This window comes from Lipophrys pholis, assembly GCF_963383615.2.
Source record: "Lipophrys pholis genome assembly, chromosome: 6".
NCBI lineage: Eukaryota > Metazoa > Chordata > Actinopteri > Blenniiformes > Blenniidae > Lipophrys > Lipophrys pholis.
This window is the reverse complement of record NC_137629.1, coordinates 29413408-29431701: the sequence shown is the minus strand read 5'-3', so window position 1 is coordinate 29431701 and position 18294 is coordinate 29413408. Positions and strand designations below refer to the sequence as shown.

The window sequence follows — 18294 nt, the reverse complement described above, 5'->3', positions numbered from 1 at the left end:
TTGATGTGGCACAGTGACACAGTTCATCAGTAAAACATTTTTGCTCTTCAGGAATAACTTGGAGTGTGACCCATTTCTCCCACAAAGTGTTACAACATCACATTCTAGCTGTGTTTATACATCAGATATTTTTCTCTGACCTCTGGACATGGGGCAGAAAAGTGGTGGGAATAAGAAAAAGTACTTCTTTTAAATTAAGGTATAGAAAATAGCATATAAAACATATATTCCTTAAATTATTTAAATAAACTTATTTCATATATCACTGTCAAGAGGTACCATTTTTTTTTACATTTTATTTTAAAAGTAGTGCTGGTGGTCTGAAATTGTTCTCAGATGAGTACAATATACTTTGTGTATGCATAATATTTAATTCTTGAGAATAGGTTACAATGCAATGCTGTAACTCTTTTTGCCACTGAACGTATTCTCCCCCAACCCACATAGTAGATCTAGAATTCCTTCTACTAAATTTAGTCAAACACAAAAATGTCATCTTGACAAGTTATTCACACAAAACAAGCAAATGTGTAATCAAACTGCTCTATATGCAACACCACAACAAATAACACGCTTAGTATCACAGAAGATTTACATTTAAAACAATGCAAGCTGACAGACAAAAAACTTTTTTTATTTTTGAAGATACTGTGTTGTGACAGTTCCATTGTTGCCGATGCACACATTTAAACATACTTGCACAAAGACATTGCTGGAACTATAAAGACTGCCATACTGGCGCATATATTTGGGCGCTTGACCCCAATTTTGAAATACTCAAAATACTGTCACCTTGTTTTGGAAATCATGAACTTCGCACACTCATCTAAGACCTGTAGCCTACAGGAGTGCAATAGGCTGATGGGTTTCTTTTTTTTTTCTTCTTTTTTTTTTTTTTCTTTCCAATACTGAGTTTATGCTAAGGATTGACATCTATTTCTGATCCTATGAAAGTAAAATACACAAAAAAAGTTTTAAATTTAACCAAAAATAAAGATATCAACAGAAACCTTTTATAGTCTCTCAGCTCAACTGAACTCAGTTCTACAAAGTCAATGATTTTACATGTCAATGGTCTCATAAAGAAAATAAAAGTGACGGAAATATCTGCATTATATATAGACAAATCCATAATATTCATATAGATGATTTCTTAGATCCAAATAAGACACATGTAGGCCTATTGGTTAAAAAGAAAGAAAAGAAAACAAAAACAAAAACAGAAGGATACAATCGTGATGTTGGAGCTTTAGAGTTTATCATTTGTTCAATGTTAAGCTGGTTATGACCAAAACTGTACAGTTCTTGTTAGAAAACATTTCCATAAATATCATTTAAGTTTCAGAACTTATACCCATAATTAAATTACAAATTGATAAATATGGCATCATGGATATGTATTTACAACGGTATTAACAAAAGGCAACGTTATATTTAACGGTAACAATCGTAACCTAATACCACATTTCTCCACCTGAAAACGGACTTTGACAACAGATTCGACCCCATCAAACAAGGAAATACATTCACGAGTATAATATTTATTTATGATTTTTTTTTTTCTGTGTTCAAGTTCATGACAAAGACTTTGGCACGTTTCTTAAGACTGTCTGAAGTTTCAACAATCAGTTGGAGAGGCGACAATAGCGCGTCACCGTCATATAAAACAGCGTGAAATAATCTTCCTTTTTAATTCTTTTTTTAAATAAAAATTTGAGAAAATACATAAAATGAAAAATAAAACAATTTTTTTTCTGAAATCTGTAAACTAAAAGATAAAAAAACATTTATTTATACTGAGAAAGTATTACGTTTTTTTTTTTGTTTTTTTTTGTAATTTATTCAGGATCTGTTTGATTTCCTCCAAAACTGCGGAATAAATGTCAAATTTTCGTGTTCCTGAGAACCGACGTGGCCTGCTCGGTGCTGGCTTTTGCTCTCGTCTCCTGTTGTCCCAAACCTATATATCAATGTGTGTGTGTGTGTGTGTGTGTGTGTGTGTGTGTGTGTGTGTGTGTGTGTGTGTGTGTGTGTGTGTGTGTGTGTGTGTGTGTGTGTGTGTGTGTGTGTGTGTGTGTGTGTGTGTGTGTGTGTGTGTGAAAAGAGAAGAAATCGTTTTGTTGTTGGTTTTTCTTTTGTATGTTTTTTTTAAGGTTGTATCCTCGTCCCCCTTGGTCCACATTGGCTTTGCTCTTCTGCCTTCAAACGTACCATTCATTAAAGTTGGGTGCCAGTCCTTCGCTGTGTCCAGACGTGTTTTGCACGGCTGACGGCGGTGTTTTTGTCGGGTCCTCTGTGCTGGCTGAGACCAACACTGGCGGTGTGGACGACTCGTATCCAGAGCTGGCTGCTGGAGACGACTCGGATCCTTGAGACTCGTGTACCTGCAAAAGAATGCAAAAAAAACAAAAAAACAAATAAACAAAGATGAGAATAAACGATGTGGGGATGAGATTGAGAAATGCTACAGCAGCCCTCTGACTCGATGCGTCTCCACAGTGGGATAGTGAACCTAAATCCGGGTGAAACCTCGGGTTGTATAAGGCCAAGTATGGCAGTGAGTGTGGCAGTGAACCCACTGCAAATCGTGAAATAGGCGACATAACTTAGAAGCTACAACATTTTCACAGCACATATTTATATATTTTTTTGGGGGGTGCGTAAAATGTAATTAAAAAAAAATCCATGTCAGCAGCACACTATTTGGAAAAATTACGCACAGCAAAAGACTCAGATATTCACAGGTCATTTAATATTTCAGCTGTTAAACACAACCAAGATTTATGTGCCACTGAAAGACTAATAGCCACTCTGTATTTTTTATTTTTTTATTTTTTTTTTAGGTTTAGGAGGGTCTTGACAGTGTTGTAACATTTGAAGAAATGCCTTAAGTTGTGATACTTACTGTGGAGGAGGAGGGGGCGCGTTGTGTGTGTGTGTGTGTGTGTGTGTGTGTGTGTGTGTGTGTGTGTGTGTGTGTGTGTGTGTGTGTGTGTGTGTGTGTGTGTGTGTGTGTGTGTGTGTGTGTGTGTGTGTGTGTGTGTGTGTGTGTGTTAATGTGTTTAAGGAGTAATGAAGACGTTAATTACCTTCATGTGTTTCCTGAGAGAGCTGGGGTGTGTGTATGACTTGTCGCACACTTTGCAGATGTATGGCTTGTCTGATGTGTGCACATGCATGTGCTTTTTCCTGTCGCTGCTGTTGGCGAAGCGTCTGTCACAGCCATCAAATTCACACTTAAACGGCTTCTCACCTGCAGGATTAAATACACATCGTGAATTAGCCCAGTGGCCCCGCAACAAAACAACTCCCATTGTAACACCACCTGTAAGCCCAGAGCACGGCGACGTAAATTGTCTGCAGCCTATTATATAACAGAGTAACCTACATTTTCGACTCGGCATGGATACAGCTTCACTACTACGCACTGCTCTGTCAGGCTTTATTTATTCAAGAGGCCTGTTCCTTCATGCTACTACTGGCCTGCCCTGTGCATCAGCGCACCTATAGTAAACACAGGATCAACAGGGCATTCTGCATCATGCAATGACTGAAAATGGACTACGAGTATAAGACTAGGCACAAATCGGTTAATTGTAATTGTTTGAGACGAACATAGAAAAGCAAGCGACTCCGCGGTCAGTCCTATTCAAACTAATGAGCAAAAAACTTTGTGAAGTGGCTCAAGTGCCTTAAAAAAAAAACCACAGAAAACTTTTTGGCATACAGTGATCCGGAATTAGCTCCAACACAAAGTTGTTTAACAGTGTGCACTTCTTACTTGAGTCAACATAGAACCAATTCGTGGATTCAAAAATAATTAACAAAGAAACTACACAGACAACTATTTTGGCTCAGCTCGGTGTACTGAGCGTGGGACCAAGTTTTCAAAGGGTTCCTAAACAATAAAAAAACAACAACATTCAATTCTATTTTGAATCACCCTGAAATGCCTATTATACACTTTGCGTTTCTAAGTCTTCTTTTTTTGAAATGCTATTTTACGCCATGCGTTGATATCGTTGGTGCCTACCTGTATGTGTTCTTTTGTGGATTTTCAAATTTTCCGACCTGGCAAATATTTTCCCACATCCGGGGAACGGGCATGGGAACGGTTTTTCGCCCGTGTGCACGCGGATGTGGTTGACGAGTTTGTACTTGGCCTTAAAAGATTTCCCCTCTCTCGGGCAGTCCTCCCAGTAGCAGATGTGGTTGCTCTGCTCGGGGCCGCCGACGTGCTCCATGGACACATGAGTGACCATTTCGTGCATGGTGCTGAAAGTCCTGTCGCAAGTCTTTTTGGGTCTGTTCATCTGGTTCTCGTCTATCCATTTGCAGGACAATTCTTGCTTAATCGGTTGCCTCATGTATCTAAAGAAGGCCCCTGGACCGTGGTGTGTCGGCACATTCATTCCCATGTTCATATTGATAGGGTGGTTGTAGTTGTGCAGCTGAGCCCCGTAGGGGTCCGTCCGAGGACTTGCCACCGGACGGTAGGGATCGGGTCTTCCAAAAATGTCCCCGCGTAAGCCCAGATGCATCTGGCTGTTAACCACATGTCCACCTGATGACGCGTGGCTCACTCCCTGGTCGTGAAGTCCTGGAAACAACAAATGTCCGGGGTTATCGGTGATCCCGGGCGGCCCGTGGAGGCTCCCCGCCGACGCTGCAAAGATCCCATGCTGCGCGCTCGGCGCGCTGGACTCTCCAACACCCCGGTTCCGGAAGAGAAAGTCCCGTGTTGAATTGAACGCTCCCCCGCCGTACGAGCCCACCTGCCCGCCGTGCGAGTGTCCCAGTGCATATCCAGTGGCTTGCGGGGTGAACGCTGACGTCTGGCTGGAAGCGATATCGTGAGCCACCGGGCTGATTTTGAAAGCTGCGGAGTGGGAGGAATCAGTGAAGGGATTCAGTCCCAGACCCGGGTCTCTGTTCCCGATTTCGTGGTGCCGTGGTGTCCCGAAACCCCCCACTCCTAAAGATGCAAACTGCGGACCGCTATCAAGAAGCATAGTCATGAGCTTGAAAGCAAACTTAGGAGTCGGGAAGAAAACAAGAAAATAAAATTAAAATCCAGTTTAGCGGAGCGCGCAAGCTGCAGACACTGCGCCGAGATTTACCACGTTGCTTACGAAAGAAATCCTGAAATTTAAAAAAAAAAAAAAAAAAACAAGCCAAGCCAAAACGGGGAAAAATCCTATGTAAAAGAGTTGGGAGAGAAAAAAAACTCCCGTTGACTGCGATCCGTGAGAAAGAGGATCAAACTTCCCCCCCTTACCAAGCGGATGATGTCCTTGGACTGATAAAGTCAATCACTCACTCCCTGAACATAAATGAACTCGGGAGGCAGTGCTACGACAGCCAATCCGCGCGCGGCTACCCTCTTCACACGTGACTGCCAGGGAGGGTGTTAATTGGCTAGATTTCTGGTGATTGGCACGGTTTGGTATTGAAGATGGCAGGTCGTCTCAATTGGTTTCATTTGATTGGTTCTTACCGACATTATTTTGCAGGTATAACGGAACACTTGGGGCGCACATCGTACATGTGTAGCGTGCACTGCGAATCTTACATATTCAAACCACTCAAGGAAACTCCCCGAGCAGTGTTGTGAATACGGTCTAAACATTGCAGATGCAGTTTTGAATACTTGGAAACATTGCTGCTAAACAGCACTGGAACACTTTTGTGATTTCATTGACAGTGGCTGTTTTCAGGCAGTAATAATGCATCTATTAGTTAAAAAAACACTTTTTTCAAACTTCTATCTATCTATCTATCTATCTATCTATCTATCTATCTATCTATCTATCTATCTATCTATCTATCTATCTATCTATCTATCTATCTATCTATCTATCTATCTATCTATCTATCTATCTATCTATCCATCTATCTATCCATCTATCTAATGCATCACTCCATATCATTGACTTATCTTTTATTTTTCTCTTTCATTTGACCAGTTTGGCTCTTATTAACTGAAAACTTGAATGTACTTGGCGCAGCTCCAAAATGTGCCTTTCTTGAAGCCGCTTGAAAGGGGAGGGGGTATTTTTTTTTTTTTTTTTTTGTGCAAAAGCTCTATAGGGTGTAAGACGGAGGAATAAAAGACAGAAAGAAAGATGGCAGTAATTGTAATATCCTGAGATTTTTTTTTTCTTCTTTCGCTCAGCCAAAAAATTCGTGCCATTGAGCAAGTTTCACAGGGCTGCCGCTGACTCGCTGCAGGACACATAAAATCTGATCAAGTTCAGAGACGCGCTGAGTGCTTCAAGCGGCGCTTTTTAACTCCAAGCCTTTCACATCCTTTCCCCCTCAATCTGTCCCAGGAAGGAGCTCACATTCTTTATTTTAGGGATCTGGACCCACAAAAAAAAAAAAAAAAAAAAAAAAAAAAAATCAAATCAGTCCTTCATTTTGCTCTCACCCTCATCCCACCGCATTCACTCTCAGAACATTTCGTGGAGAAAGAGTTGTAGATTGACAAGGTGAGTTTTCTTACTTATCTGTCGTGTTTCTGTGCTTGAAGGCGGGGAGGCCTGCGTGAACAGCATGCCGTGCGTAAAAGTGCGTAAATCTACAGTTTATTACCCTGTTTAGCCTTGTGGAGGAGTTGGTTTTCTTGAAGTGAACCTCGGCTGCTCGGTGTTTAGGCCTGTTACTCATATGTTAATTTAATTGTTGCGAGTTTCCGCATACCTCTGTTTTTTTATGACCGTCGCACACACTAGTGCAACACTTGCGCTTTTTGTGCACAACCTCAACAACTTATCTCCGAGCAGAACGGGGAGTGAGATTCACTTCATATTTTTCCTCCGTGAGCGGCTACATCTCTCTCTCTCTCTCTCTCTCTCTCTCTCTCTCTCTCTCTCGCTCTCTCTCTCTCGCCCTTTCCCTGTTTCTGTGCCTCTCTCTCTATCCCTCCCTCCTTCTCTTTAGTTTTCGTCCCTCTCTCTCTCTCTCTCTCTCTCTCTCTCTCTCTCTCTCTCTCTCTCTCTCTCTCTCTCATACACACGCACACATCCTCACAGTTTACTCCCCCCATTCGTTCTCACACACTCACACTGCACAGTTTGCACGTGCATGAACACACACACACACACACACACACACACACACACACACACACACACACACACACACACACACACACACACACACACACACACACACAAAGACAAAATGAGCCCTCACAGCCAGGCGCGTGCACTTGAAAAGTGAAATTTATTGCTATCTTTTTGAACTTTCGCAAGTGACAAGTATCCAGTACAAGATTTTCTGTATTCTCTCAATATTGTACTGTGGCTTGTGGAAACGCGAAGGCTTCAGAAACTTTGTGTGGTCATGGGCAGTTTATTTATTATTTTTTTTAATTTACACCACCATGGAATAAGGAAGCAAGTTGGTTTAGATGAGTCACAAATGTTTGTGAGCGACGTGAGGAGCAGCGTAGGCACTGAGCTCTTGCTGAGAAAAGAGGGAGCTGTCGTCAACCGAGGCCCTAATGTAAAGCAACTGTTGCTGAGCGTTAAATTTAAAACCACTGCAGAGCTCCTGTGGTATGGGGCTACTGGCATTCATTTAATATTTCATTATTTAATTATTTAAATCTACAAATGGGGAATTTGAAAAGCGGGGACTTCAGACACTCATTTTCTAATTATTAATTCTCTCACCGAATCAAACATAAAGCTATTATTATATTCTTTGATTTTGTTTCCTTAGTTTTTTTTATTTTTTATTGTGTGACCTTTTTATGTGCATCTTAATGCCTATAAAGAGAAACGTGGCCTGGCGCACTAGTAATTTTTATTTATTTTTTTGTACTGGACAATAACAAATAGGTCTTTAAATGAGGTGGAAATTTAACTTTGAAGACCTTCTAGGGCTTTTTTTTTTAATCTTTTCAACACACACTGTTTTTCTCACACACAGCAGCTATTTCCCCCCGAAATATCTATCACCACTCCTCGAGCGTGTACCCCCCCCCCCCTCCCAACATTTCCACGTCAAAAACAATAACTATAGCATTTAACTATTGCTCCATAAGTTTGGATTTTACACAATTTTGTACATTTGATTTCACATTTAAATGCACACGATACAGAATAAACATGCATTAGTTTAAATCTATATTTATTATTTGGTAGTTACTGTTAATAAATCTCTCAAAATAATCTAAACATATCTGTGATGTAAATTGCTAAATTGTATCAGGTTATGCTGCACTACTGCAGTATGTATGCTTTGATTATTTAGTTTCCTCTGCTGGGATTACCTCACAGACGTTGGGATAGCCCATTGGTTATAACATAATCTTCTTCTAACTGAGCATGCGCGTCACCTTAAAATATCAGAATATTTTAGTGTGCATACCTCTCTGACAGTAGGCCCATGCTGTTGGAAAAGAGCAGAACATAGCCTTCAGCCTAAATGGTAAACAACTCACATTTATACATTTTTTATTTTTTTTTTTACTAGCCGAGAAGAATCAGCAGCTGTAAAGTTTATTTCAGTACATGATTTGTAAATGACCTGGATGCATGATAATTGTTTTCTTATATAAACAAATTGGCCTATAGCAGCAGCCCAGTGTGTTTTTTCTTCTCTTTTTTTTTTTGTTTTCAAGCAGTTGAGTCATTTTTTTTTTTAGTCCATGTTGTCTGGCCCACACTATGTTTAGCTGGCTCAGGCCACTGCTTCTGAGTTGGTGGGCTTTAACTAAACTCAATAACGACCAGACAAAAGTGAAATCTCTATTTCCAGACAACAATAGAACAACCACAGCCTGATATAAACTACATGTATTAAGTACTTACTGTGTAGGCAAGTGTTTTTCAGGTTTTTAGTTTAAATAGGGGGAAAAAAAGGGATCACCTTATCCCAGAGGCACAGTTACATGAATTATATTGTGATTCACTGTTTTGCTTAAATGGACATTTTGTTGAGTGAATTTGCTTGATTTGCTGTGGTTTAATGTGGCATAGCAAGAGAGTGCATGTTTCCTGATTTAATAACAAAAATTACATTTTGCTCTGTGTGCCGAATGAGGGGCATTTTCCATGTCACTTTTCTAAGCTCACCTACGGTCTGCAGATCCCACACCGGCATAAAGGCTCAGGCTCCTGCAGTAGCTGCATTCATACCAGGAACCCGGTGATTTCATTCCACCTCAGAATTAAATTAATCACCATTTCATGTCATATTTTTCACCAATCTTCATTACGCATGCACCATGTGCATCCACATAGTTTCCAAATATGCAATGTTTGAAAAAAATAATCAAATACTTGTTTTTTTTTCCGAACACATTCATTGTGTGTAAAAACGTATTTAGTGATTGTGTGCAAGTGTAATGGTGTTAACTCCATAATAAGTTACATCTCAGGCAACAATCAGTTTATTGGAGAACTGGAAATTGTGCAATGTGATGACTGCTTTTTTGCATTCGCTATTCTGCATTATTTTGTGCTGGGTATATGTTTGTGCTCTGCTTGTCGCCATTGAAATGTATTGTCATGCTATGTTTGCTGTATTTTATTTAGCGCCGGCTCAACACTGTATATGGTTTGATATTATGCCTGTGCAATGCATTATTTTGCCATATTTCTTAGTTTCACTGTTCATTCGGGCCTCGGGTGACCAAGGCTGCTTGGGAGTTTGCCTTCATATGGCTGATGGAGAGGGCTAATTGACTTCTTGCTGTGATTTACTGGAGCATCTGTCTCCAAATGGACTCATCCCAAACCTGTTAATTCATCTAAATTTCACAAAGTCATGGCAAGACTGTGCACTGCCACCCCTCATCAATTATAATATCTTAGTACACTATAATCTGAGGCTTGCAGTTGTTTTAACACACACTGTCATGCAAAAACACATGTACACACACATACAGTATAGGCAGTGTTGTAAGAAAACACACACACACACACACACATGATTTCGGATATAATTTCTTGTTCCTTGTCCTTTCCGCCCTTGCTTTTTTTTTTATGTGTGTTTCGCATTATAGTGGAAATAAATCTCCACAATAAATCCAAAGTGATTTGTATAAAAACTGCGACTATTTTATTTTCAGATAAACATACATAAACACACGTAAAGCTATCATATGTGTCTTCGATGTTTGGTATTTATGCTCCTAATTTTTCAAAGATGGTTCATCATTTAAGGGGAAAAATATGTCGGTTGTTATTGTTTTGGCTTTGAGGACATTGCGATTGCTGATTTTTAGTCCTCTCCTGCTGTATACTGTTCAAACTGGCACTCGACTCGTATTCCATTCTTCTCCTAGCATTGCACTCTCATTGTTCATTTTGCTGCACACTCAATGTACAAGGATTGACTTGGACCTTCTGGATGTAAAGAGCATACCCTGACATGGGTGTTTTGATAGTTGGGAGTGATATGTTGTGGCCAACAGTCACTAGGATTTTGTCTGGCTTGTCAAGCAACCAACAGATTTGAGCAGACTCCTAAAGCTGCAGGGCTGAGACAGACTGCAGATGTCAAAATTGTGCAATTTTTTCCACTGTAAATATTTAAACTGGTCTTGTGTATTTTCATGCATAGCTTGAAATGCTGCATTATTATGGGTTTGTTTTCTTTTGCTACACTTTACTGCCGTAGTAACACAACCAAGTCCTCAAATTGGTTTTTATATATTCTTGTGTTGTGATTTTATTATTTATGCTTGAATTAAGCCATTCTACAAGAAAATCAATTTACCTTGGGTAATTTCTGGCAGGATTTTAGGTATATAAATTTAAAACCCATCATATGTTGTGAGATGATTTAGTTACTATGACTGAATTTACTGACAATAGAAATAAAATGGAAAGCACCTTATTAAGCCATATTCTAATTAAGTAATGATCACATAGAAGACCAACTCAACATTTTAGCAAATTAATGAGTTATTAGGACTTATTAATTTTGGTCTTTCAACACTACATTCTAGAATATCACAGAGTAATCAGCAGTTATCAAATAGGCCTTTTACGCACACGTCCCTTGCTGTGGCAGTTATTTTTTATAATAAAAAAATGGAGCCTGAACAAGCTCATAGAATCAACGCACAACTCAATGTTTAATCATAAAAGTCCACCTATTCTACAAAGTCCTCTTTATTGTGTTTCCTCTTTTTCCGCTGCAGATGGACGAGCAGTCGTTTGGGGCGCAGGTCTGTCAGCCCCTTTATTCCGTCTGCATGACAGATTCAAAACTTTCGGGTTTATTGGCCTTCAACCCTCAATCATTTTCGGAAATGCATCAGGTTAAAGGTTGACAAACATGAGCGTCCATTACAATCATGACGGAATTAGGCCAGTTCTGGGCTTGTCTGCTATTTTGCAGCACTTAATGTCAAGTGGGCCCCTTGCTTTGTCTCTGCCTAGGACCCGGCGCAGGTGACGTCAGCATAACAAAAGACCCCCCCCCCCCCCCCCCCCCCCCCCTCCATTTATTTTATTTATATATTTTTAAAAGCCCTAAAAAAATCCGAATACTGCAAGACTTTGGAAATAAGAGAGTGGGTGGTTCAGTTTAAATCTATAAACATGCAAAGGCGTGTAGATTTCAATTAAACTCACAGATAAAAGAGTCTGACTTTTGATTAAAAAAAATAGAAAAAAGTTGCTCAAAAAGTGTGTTGATGGAGGCAAAGCTGCACGTCAAACGCGTGCAGACGTGCAGGAATATTTGCTGCACCACGACAGAAGCAAGCAGAGCTTGAAGCTGCTGTCCTCACAGCACCCCAAAGTAAGAAAGTTTAACAGAGTTTCCCTGGAACAGTGCGAGGCTATATCCACTGCTGTTTGTCACGTTTCATAATTTACATTTTATGTAACCATTTTTACATTTGTGCCAGCCTGCAAGAGGCATGCTGCTCTTTTGAAGATTATTAATTTATTAGGCGTAATTAGAAAGTGTTCATGTATAGAAATGGCTTACACGGGCTCAAAGGTAAAATAGTACATCTTGTTCTGCTGTACTCTCCAATGACACTGCTGCTGCAAAAAAAATATCTGTCTGAAATAACTTTTATTTTTTTTGGGGGGGGGGGGGGGGGCGGGGGGGATTGTGGTCTTGTGGGGGTACTTGTTGCTTTATCAAAGTTTTATTTTCTTTGGACGTGAGACCAGCAGGGGGAGAGGAAACAAAAAGTGCCTTTCTATTAAGCATGTACACAATGTTACACCAATGGGAGCTCAGCTCACTGTATGCAACATTTCAAATCGAGTTTTAATAACTTTGTTGTTGTAGTTACAGGGGGGTGGTGTGCGATTATTAGATCGTTGGTGTTTTTATTTAATTCAAACAACTGGCTACATTTATTCAAGAATAATTTTTTTAGAATGCAGATCTTGACAATAATTGGGCTGGACACGCAGGGACTGCTCTCTCTCTCTCTCTCTCTCTCTCTCTCTCTCTCTCTCTCTCTCTCTCTCTCTCTCTCTCTCTCTCTCTATTATGCTGGTAAGGCAGGACATTTGCTCGGACAGGATTGCAGGAGAAATAAAAGCCATTATTGGTTGCGATTGTGTTGCTTCGTGTGCATTTAATCACTTGACTCCAGCGGACGCTCGGCGTTAACCTGTACATTTTCTCCTGCGCGCACATTTGGGGAAAGAGGTCTGATAGGAAGGCGCCTGAAGTTTAAAGAGGCAGCAATATTTGGGAGTACCGCGGCACATTTCAAAGCATTTTCTCTCCGATATTTGAAAACGGAGTCATGCAGTGAACGCCTGCATGTCCCTTTTAAAACAAACCCAGCGCCTGTCAATCACAGCGCACTCCAACCAATCCCAAAGCTCCCTTTTTAAAAGCAGGTTTGCCTGCTGTGCTTTTATATTGCACCATGGCCTGTTTCGAAGCATTTTTACTACCACGGTTATTGCCACAAATCAAGAGGGCAAAGTGAACGGCATGGGACTCACACCAACTTTAACGAAACCGAGTCTGGTTCCTACTTCTGCGAAGTTCACGGCCAAGAATTTCACATGCAGATGATACACAACAAGGGAAAAATGGGAACCGAATTTCTAGGTGCATCCTGAGTGCCGAATTGGTTGATTTTGCAAACTCATAGCCAAAACTCACAACAAAACATGACAAGCCTTTCGAGGTTTAGTGGCTGCCCTCTCTCTTGCGTCAACCCCGGGGAGAGCAATACTGAACCCAGCGTGGTGCTGCCACCTTTGGCAGGAGAGCACATGGGACACCCCACTGGCAGTTCCTTAAAACTCTGCCCCTCGCACAATTTGCGAGACTACCCCGAGACGAGGTCCAGTGCATATGTTGACCATTCGGTTCCCAATTTTTCAGACTCTGGATACCACAGCCACCGGTTAGAGCACAGCCCTAGGGGCATTATCATTGGAGCCAATCTTTCTGGAGCCGGCATGCCACCCGTCACTGATCAACTGGCATCAAGAGCTAACCAACATGGCGGGATTGGAAGGTATCGTGACTTTCCTGGCTGCAGGGACAACAGAAGCCACACTTTTTTCACAAGTTATCAGGAGCAGGCCCACGCCTCCACGGACGCATCTCGAGATTTCGGAAGCCAGATGATGCTGGGTCTACCTGGGGACCTCCTCACCCGGACTCACCCTTATGGCCAGACCATCAGCCCCAAGGGAAACAACCAGCAGCTGGTCACACAGTTCCTGGGTCTGTACAAACCTCTTAACATGGCTATTCAGCGAGGAGGAGGCGACGCTTTCTTCAGGTGCTCTAAACAAATAGTGAAACACGAGCTGGTTTGCAAGTGGAGTGACGGCCAAGAGGGGGCTGGGAAGCTGCCCTGCTCCAGAGCCTTCGGGACCATGTATGAACTTGTCACCCATGTGACAGTGGAGCATGTCGGAGGACCAGAGCACTCTGAATATGTGTGTCACTGGGAGAATTGTGCGAGAGACAGGAAGCCTTTCAAAGCCAAATACAAGCTGGTGAACCACGTCAGAGTCCACACAGGGGAAAAGCCCTTTCCCTGCCCATTTCACGGCTGTGAAAAAGTTTTTGCAAGATCAGAAAATCTGAAGATCCACAAGAGGACTCATACAGGTTAGTTAACAATAGTATCGCAATGCAAATTTGAATAATGACAATAACAACACAATCAGCAATACTTACATTGCTGCTGCTGATAATGATATAATAATAATAATAATAATAATAATAATAACAATAATAATAATAATAATAATAATTATTATTATTATTATTATTGATAATAATAATAATAATAATAAAATTCGTACAAGGTGTTTTAAATTGTATTCATTTATTTTAATTCAATATTATCACAGTAGCAGTATAAATATAATTCAATGTGTAATGCAATGTGTTCAACCTTTTTATTATTATTATATTATTATTGTTGTTGTTATTATTATCATTATTATCATCATCATTATTATTATTATCATCATCATTATTATTATTGTTATTATTATTATTGTTATTATTGTTATTATTATTATTATTATTATTATTATTATTATTATTATTTAGGCCTGCAATGTTGCCAAAAGTGTCTTTACGCAGAGATTTACGCGCTGCTGCAGCTGCTTGTGTCCGTCAGTGGCTGTTTCTTTTCTCTTCTATTTTTTGTTTCTACAGGAAAAAAGCATGTGTAAGTCTCCAGCCATGAACTACAGATGAGATGTAGCACAGTTGCAAACGCGTGTAGTCAGCAGCAGGCCTTGTGGTTAGGGTGCCTCTCCCACTTCATTCACTGAAATTATTAAATAAATGCCGGGACACCGGAGAGTCGTGACGTAGCCGTTACGCTGCCTCTGCCTCCCAGGGACTCATCTGCTGTGCTCAGTAACACCAGCACAGCACAGCACATCACACAGTGATGTAGCAGGAGTGGTGTAGTAGGGAGGAAAAAGGTGAGTAAAGGGATGACCCAAGTCGGTGTAAACAAAATGAGTCATACTTCAAAAAAGATTTAATTCTTTTGCCTTACTCTGGCTGACATTCATCCTTTTACTGAACACTCTGAAATGATATCACAAAATGCATTTCACTTTACAAACTCATCTTTTTTTGTTGCTTCTTTTTCCTCCCTAGTATCGCAGAATTAAATTCCTCTTGTGAAAATAATTTATCTCGTTTTATTCTTCTTTTAGCATTTCTTTGGATTTATGGTACACGCATCAGGCGTAATTGCGCGTTTCTATTGAAACGTGACAATGAAGTGAATGTGCACAAGAAGGGGAAATGCTGGACTGATACATTTATTAGGCACACCCTTTATTGTTGATCGTTTCACTAATGAAAGCAGACAGAAACTACACCCAACCTTAATATTTGTCAAGCTGTTACACTTCATGCCTTGCGTGTGTGTTGATTAAGCATTTGTTAAAAAAAATCTACTAACTTACTTTTTCTATTTTGAAAGACCAATACCTATTAAAATGCTATAAGGTAAAGTGGTGATTTAACGAACACTATTCAAGTTTTATTTATGAGTCCAGCTTTCCTCTCTCTTTGTGTGTGTGTGTGTGTGTGGGGGGGGGGGGGGGGGGGGGGGTTTATGCAAGAGGGACAGGAGCGAGCAGCTGTAGGCAGTTTCGTCCAAGAAGATCAATTAGCGTCTTGATAGTCATAATTCATGCTATGATAACGGAATTTAAACAAATCTTTGCAATTGGTGTCGCAGGGTAATCCAATGGAGGTTTATTCGCTTTGCCTTGCTTGTTTAGTCCGCAGATAAATGGCCGCACCTGTTGCGAGTGCATACGGGGGCTGCAGCAAAGTTTCAGTAATAATCAGAGGGGATTTGTGCAGAATAAGGAGATTTGATTTTAAACATTTCAAGATATTTAGGTTGATCTGGTTTGCAGAGCGGCTCTGTTTCCAGGATAACTGAATGGAAGTTGGAACCCAAGTTGTCACAATGCGCATTTCTTCACTTTTAATCTAAATGTTGAATGCTTGCGCACACCTGGTGACTTAAACGTGCACCAACATCTGTTTGCGTGATCTCGCAAAAGCATTTACATACTTCTTTGTGTGTGTCTCTCTCTCTCTTTTATTTTAATTTAATTATTTTTTTGCACGTTCAGGGGAAAAACCTTTTAAATGCGAGTACGAGGGCTGCAACCGGAGGTTCGCGAACAGCAGCGACCGAAAGAAGCACTCTCACGTGCACTCCAGCGATAAACCCTACATGTGCAAGGTCAGGGGCTGCGACAAGTGTTACACCCATCCGAGCTCCCTTCGCAAGCACATGAAGCTGCACTGCAACAAGGCCCAGGTCGCCAAAGGCGGCGACGCGCTTCCCGGGGACGGGGGTCACGACGCGGAGGGCAGATCGACCCGAGTCTCCACTGGAAACCAAATCACCCCCACGCACCCGCCCACTTCCACCCAAGACGTCCCCATGTCCCCGGAGAGTCGAGACGAGACGACCCCGAGGTCACGTTTCCATCACGCGTTTGACAGCAGTTTGGACTATTCTGCGCACAGGTCACAGCCCCTCCTGGACCCGCTGTTGTTGCAGAGGGGGGGCTACAGGTCCCAGTCCTCCCAGTACCCCTGCGGCCAGACGGGTCACTCATTTGCCCAGAGCTCCAGGACCTTCTCCCCCACATCGCCCTTCCAGAAGAGTATTGTGAATGGATGGTACACATGCCACAGCGGCGTGGACTCCTTCCCACCGAAGCAGTGTAACAACATCCCGTCTCTCTGAGTCATGGATGGGACGCACTCACACTTTGTTTATCGCTTAAAACCTTCAGCTGTATCTCTGTACCTTTGTGAATGTCGTATCAACTATTTTGTGAGACGTCCTCGGATCACCTTCTTGCATATATGTATCAAGCTTTATTTGTTGTCGTGAGGCCTGCTTGGTTGAGTTCGGCTCGTATGGCCTTTATATATATATATATATATATAAAAAAATTAAAAAAAACCCTCCGGTAGTAAGAACAGTTACACACTGCAGATTCTGCTGATTGTTCATCGTGTTGCGTCATTATGAAATATATAGCTTAAGCAAAAACATGACAGAGGATTTTATGGATATCTGCGCCTTGAGCTCTCCGAACTTAGATTATTATCATTAATATTATTGGAAAGTGAAGGGAAATGTTCTGCCAGCTCTTTGTTGAATGTAAACTAGAATTAATGTATGTGCAGATGGATAGAAATATTGTTCATGGCTTGTGTGTGGAAAGATGAAATAAGTATCTATAAGAGCTTTTCTCAAGTGAAATTTTGAGATCTAACAAGCCTGTGTGATGGGCCTGGAGCGCAAGTTGTCTGTAATTAAAATACCGAGGGGCTCAGTAGTTTTTTAATGCCCTTGATTATGTTCCTCTTTTCGTCCCACCCCCCCTTTTTTTTCCATTAAAGATTCGTAGTCTTGTAATCTGCTTTATATGTATATTCCATATTTCTGTGCAGAGTAAGACTATTGTGAGTATAAACCACAGTGTTCGTGCTACTATAAAACGTTTAATTAGCATACAGTCCTGCTGTACATAAGCCTACTGTATACATAATTATGTATCTTATATTTTATTAAAGCGTCTATATTCTCTTTGATCAGGCGTGTGTGGTTGAACCCAATCAATGCATTCATCATGGACCCAAACTCCTCCCCTTAAGAAATAATAATAATAATTTAAAAAAAAATCTGTAGTGTGCGCCATATTTGCAGGTTGCACGCAAGTTAATCGCCTGAATGCATCGGGTGTTTCGCAGGTTTGCACAGTATAATATAGTCTGCATGAAGTAGTTTTTAATTGAAGTAAAATTGACGTGACTTACCCAAAATGATGAGGTCAAAGTTGCAAACAACAAAAGGTCCTTTCCGAATTTCATTTTCCAAACTGAGCAATGAAGGCCTGTGATGTTTGGAAACAGATTTGACACAAGGTCACGTGATGGCCCCGCCATGTCTTTCAACTTCCTCTTCAAGTCAGTTTGACGTTTTCATAACCCATTATTATTGTTTTTATTGTTATTTGTGAATTTATATTTGATTTTTGTGCCTTTGTATGTCTGCTCAGTCACTCGCTTTCTCTTTTCCCAACACACGCACACACGCACACACACACACACACACACACACACACACACACACACACACACACACACACACACACACACACACACACACACACACACACACACACACACACACCTTGGATTATGTTATTTTCAAGGTCAAAAAGCCGAATGACAAATTTGCTACGAAACATTTTCCTGTCCAAATACTACAACTCAGTTGAACATTCAAATCTTTTTCATTACTTTATTTAAACTACA

The 18294-nt window shown here is 40.9% G+C and overlaps 2 protein-coding genes and 1 long non-coding RNA gene across 3 annotated transcripts in view; 2 read left to right on the top strand and 1 right to left on the bottom strand.

The window, feature by feature from the left end:
• The window catches only part of LOC308111195, an 80519-nt gene that overhangs the window by 39697 nt on the left and 22528 nt on the right, over window positions 1–18294 (top strand). The gene's annotated exons all lie outside the window — the stretch shown is intronic.
• zic3 (zic family member 3 heterotaxy 1 (odd-paired homolog, Drosophila)) lies at window positions 1813–5304 on the bottom strand. The gene is made up of 3 exons (XM_080466141.1): window positions 4034–5304; window positions 3090–3253; window positions 1813–2384 (listed from the first exon to the last, which is right to left on the bottom strand). Exons 1-3 carry the CDS (start codon window positions 5016–5018, stop codon window positions 2202–2204), a joined length of 1332 nt encoding a protein of 443 aa, XP_080322267.1. The 5' UTR covers window positions 5019–5304; the 3' UTR covers window positions 1813–2201.
• On the top strand, window positions 13116–16711 carry zic6 (zic family member 6; the record flags this gene model as incomplete). The annotated part of the gene is made up of 2 exons (XM_080466407.1): window positions 13116–14073; window positions 16086–16711. The coding sequence occupies 2 exons, from the start codon at window positions 13116–13118 to the stop codon at window positions 16709–16711; spliced, it is 1584 nt and encodes a 527-aa protein (XP_080322533.1).

Excerpts from the sequence above, each read along its gene's own strand:
- zic3 (XM_080466141.1), bottom strand. The coding sequence starts at position 5,018 with ATGACTATGCTTCTTGATAGCGGTCCGCAGTTTGCATCTTTAGGAGTG. Across the intron at positions 3,254-4,033 it reads CCACAAAAGAACACATACAG|GTGAGAAGCCGTTTAAGTGT; the intron begins GTAGGCACCAAC and ends TTAATCCTGCAG. Across the intron at positions 2,385-3,089 it reads CTCTCAGGAAACACATGAAG|GTACACGAGTCTCAAGGATC; the intron begins GTAATTAACGTC and ends ATTCTTTTGCAG.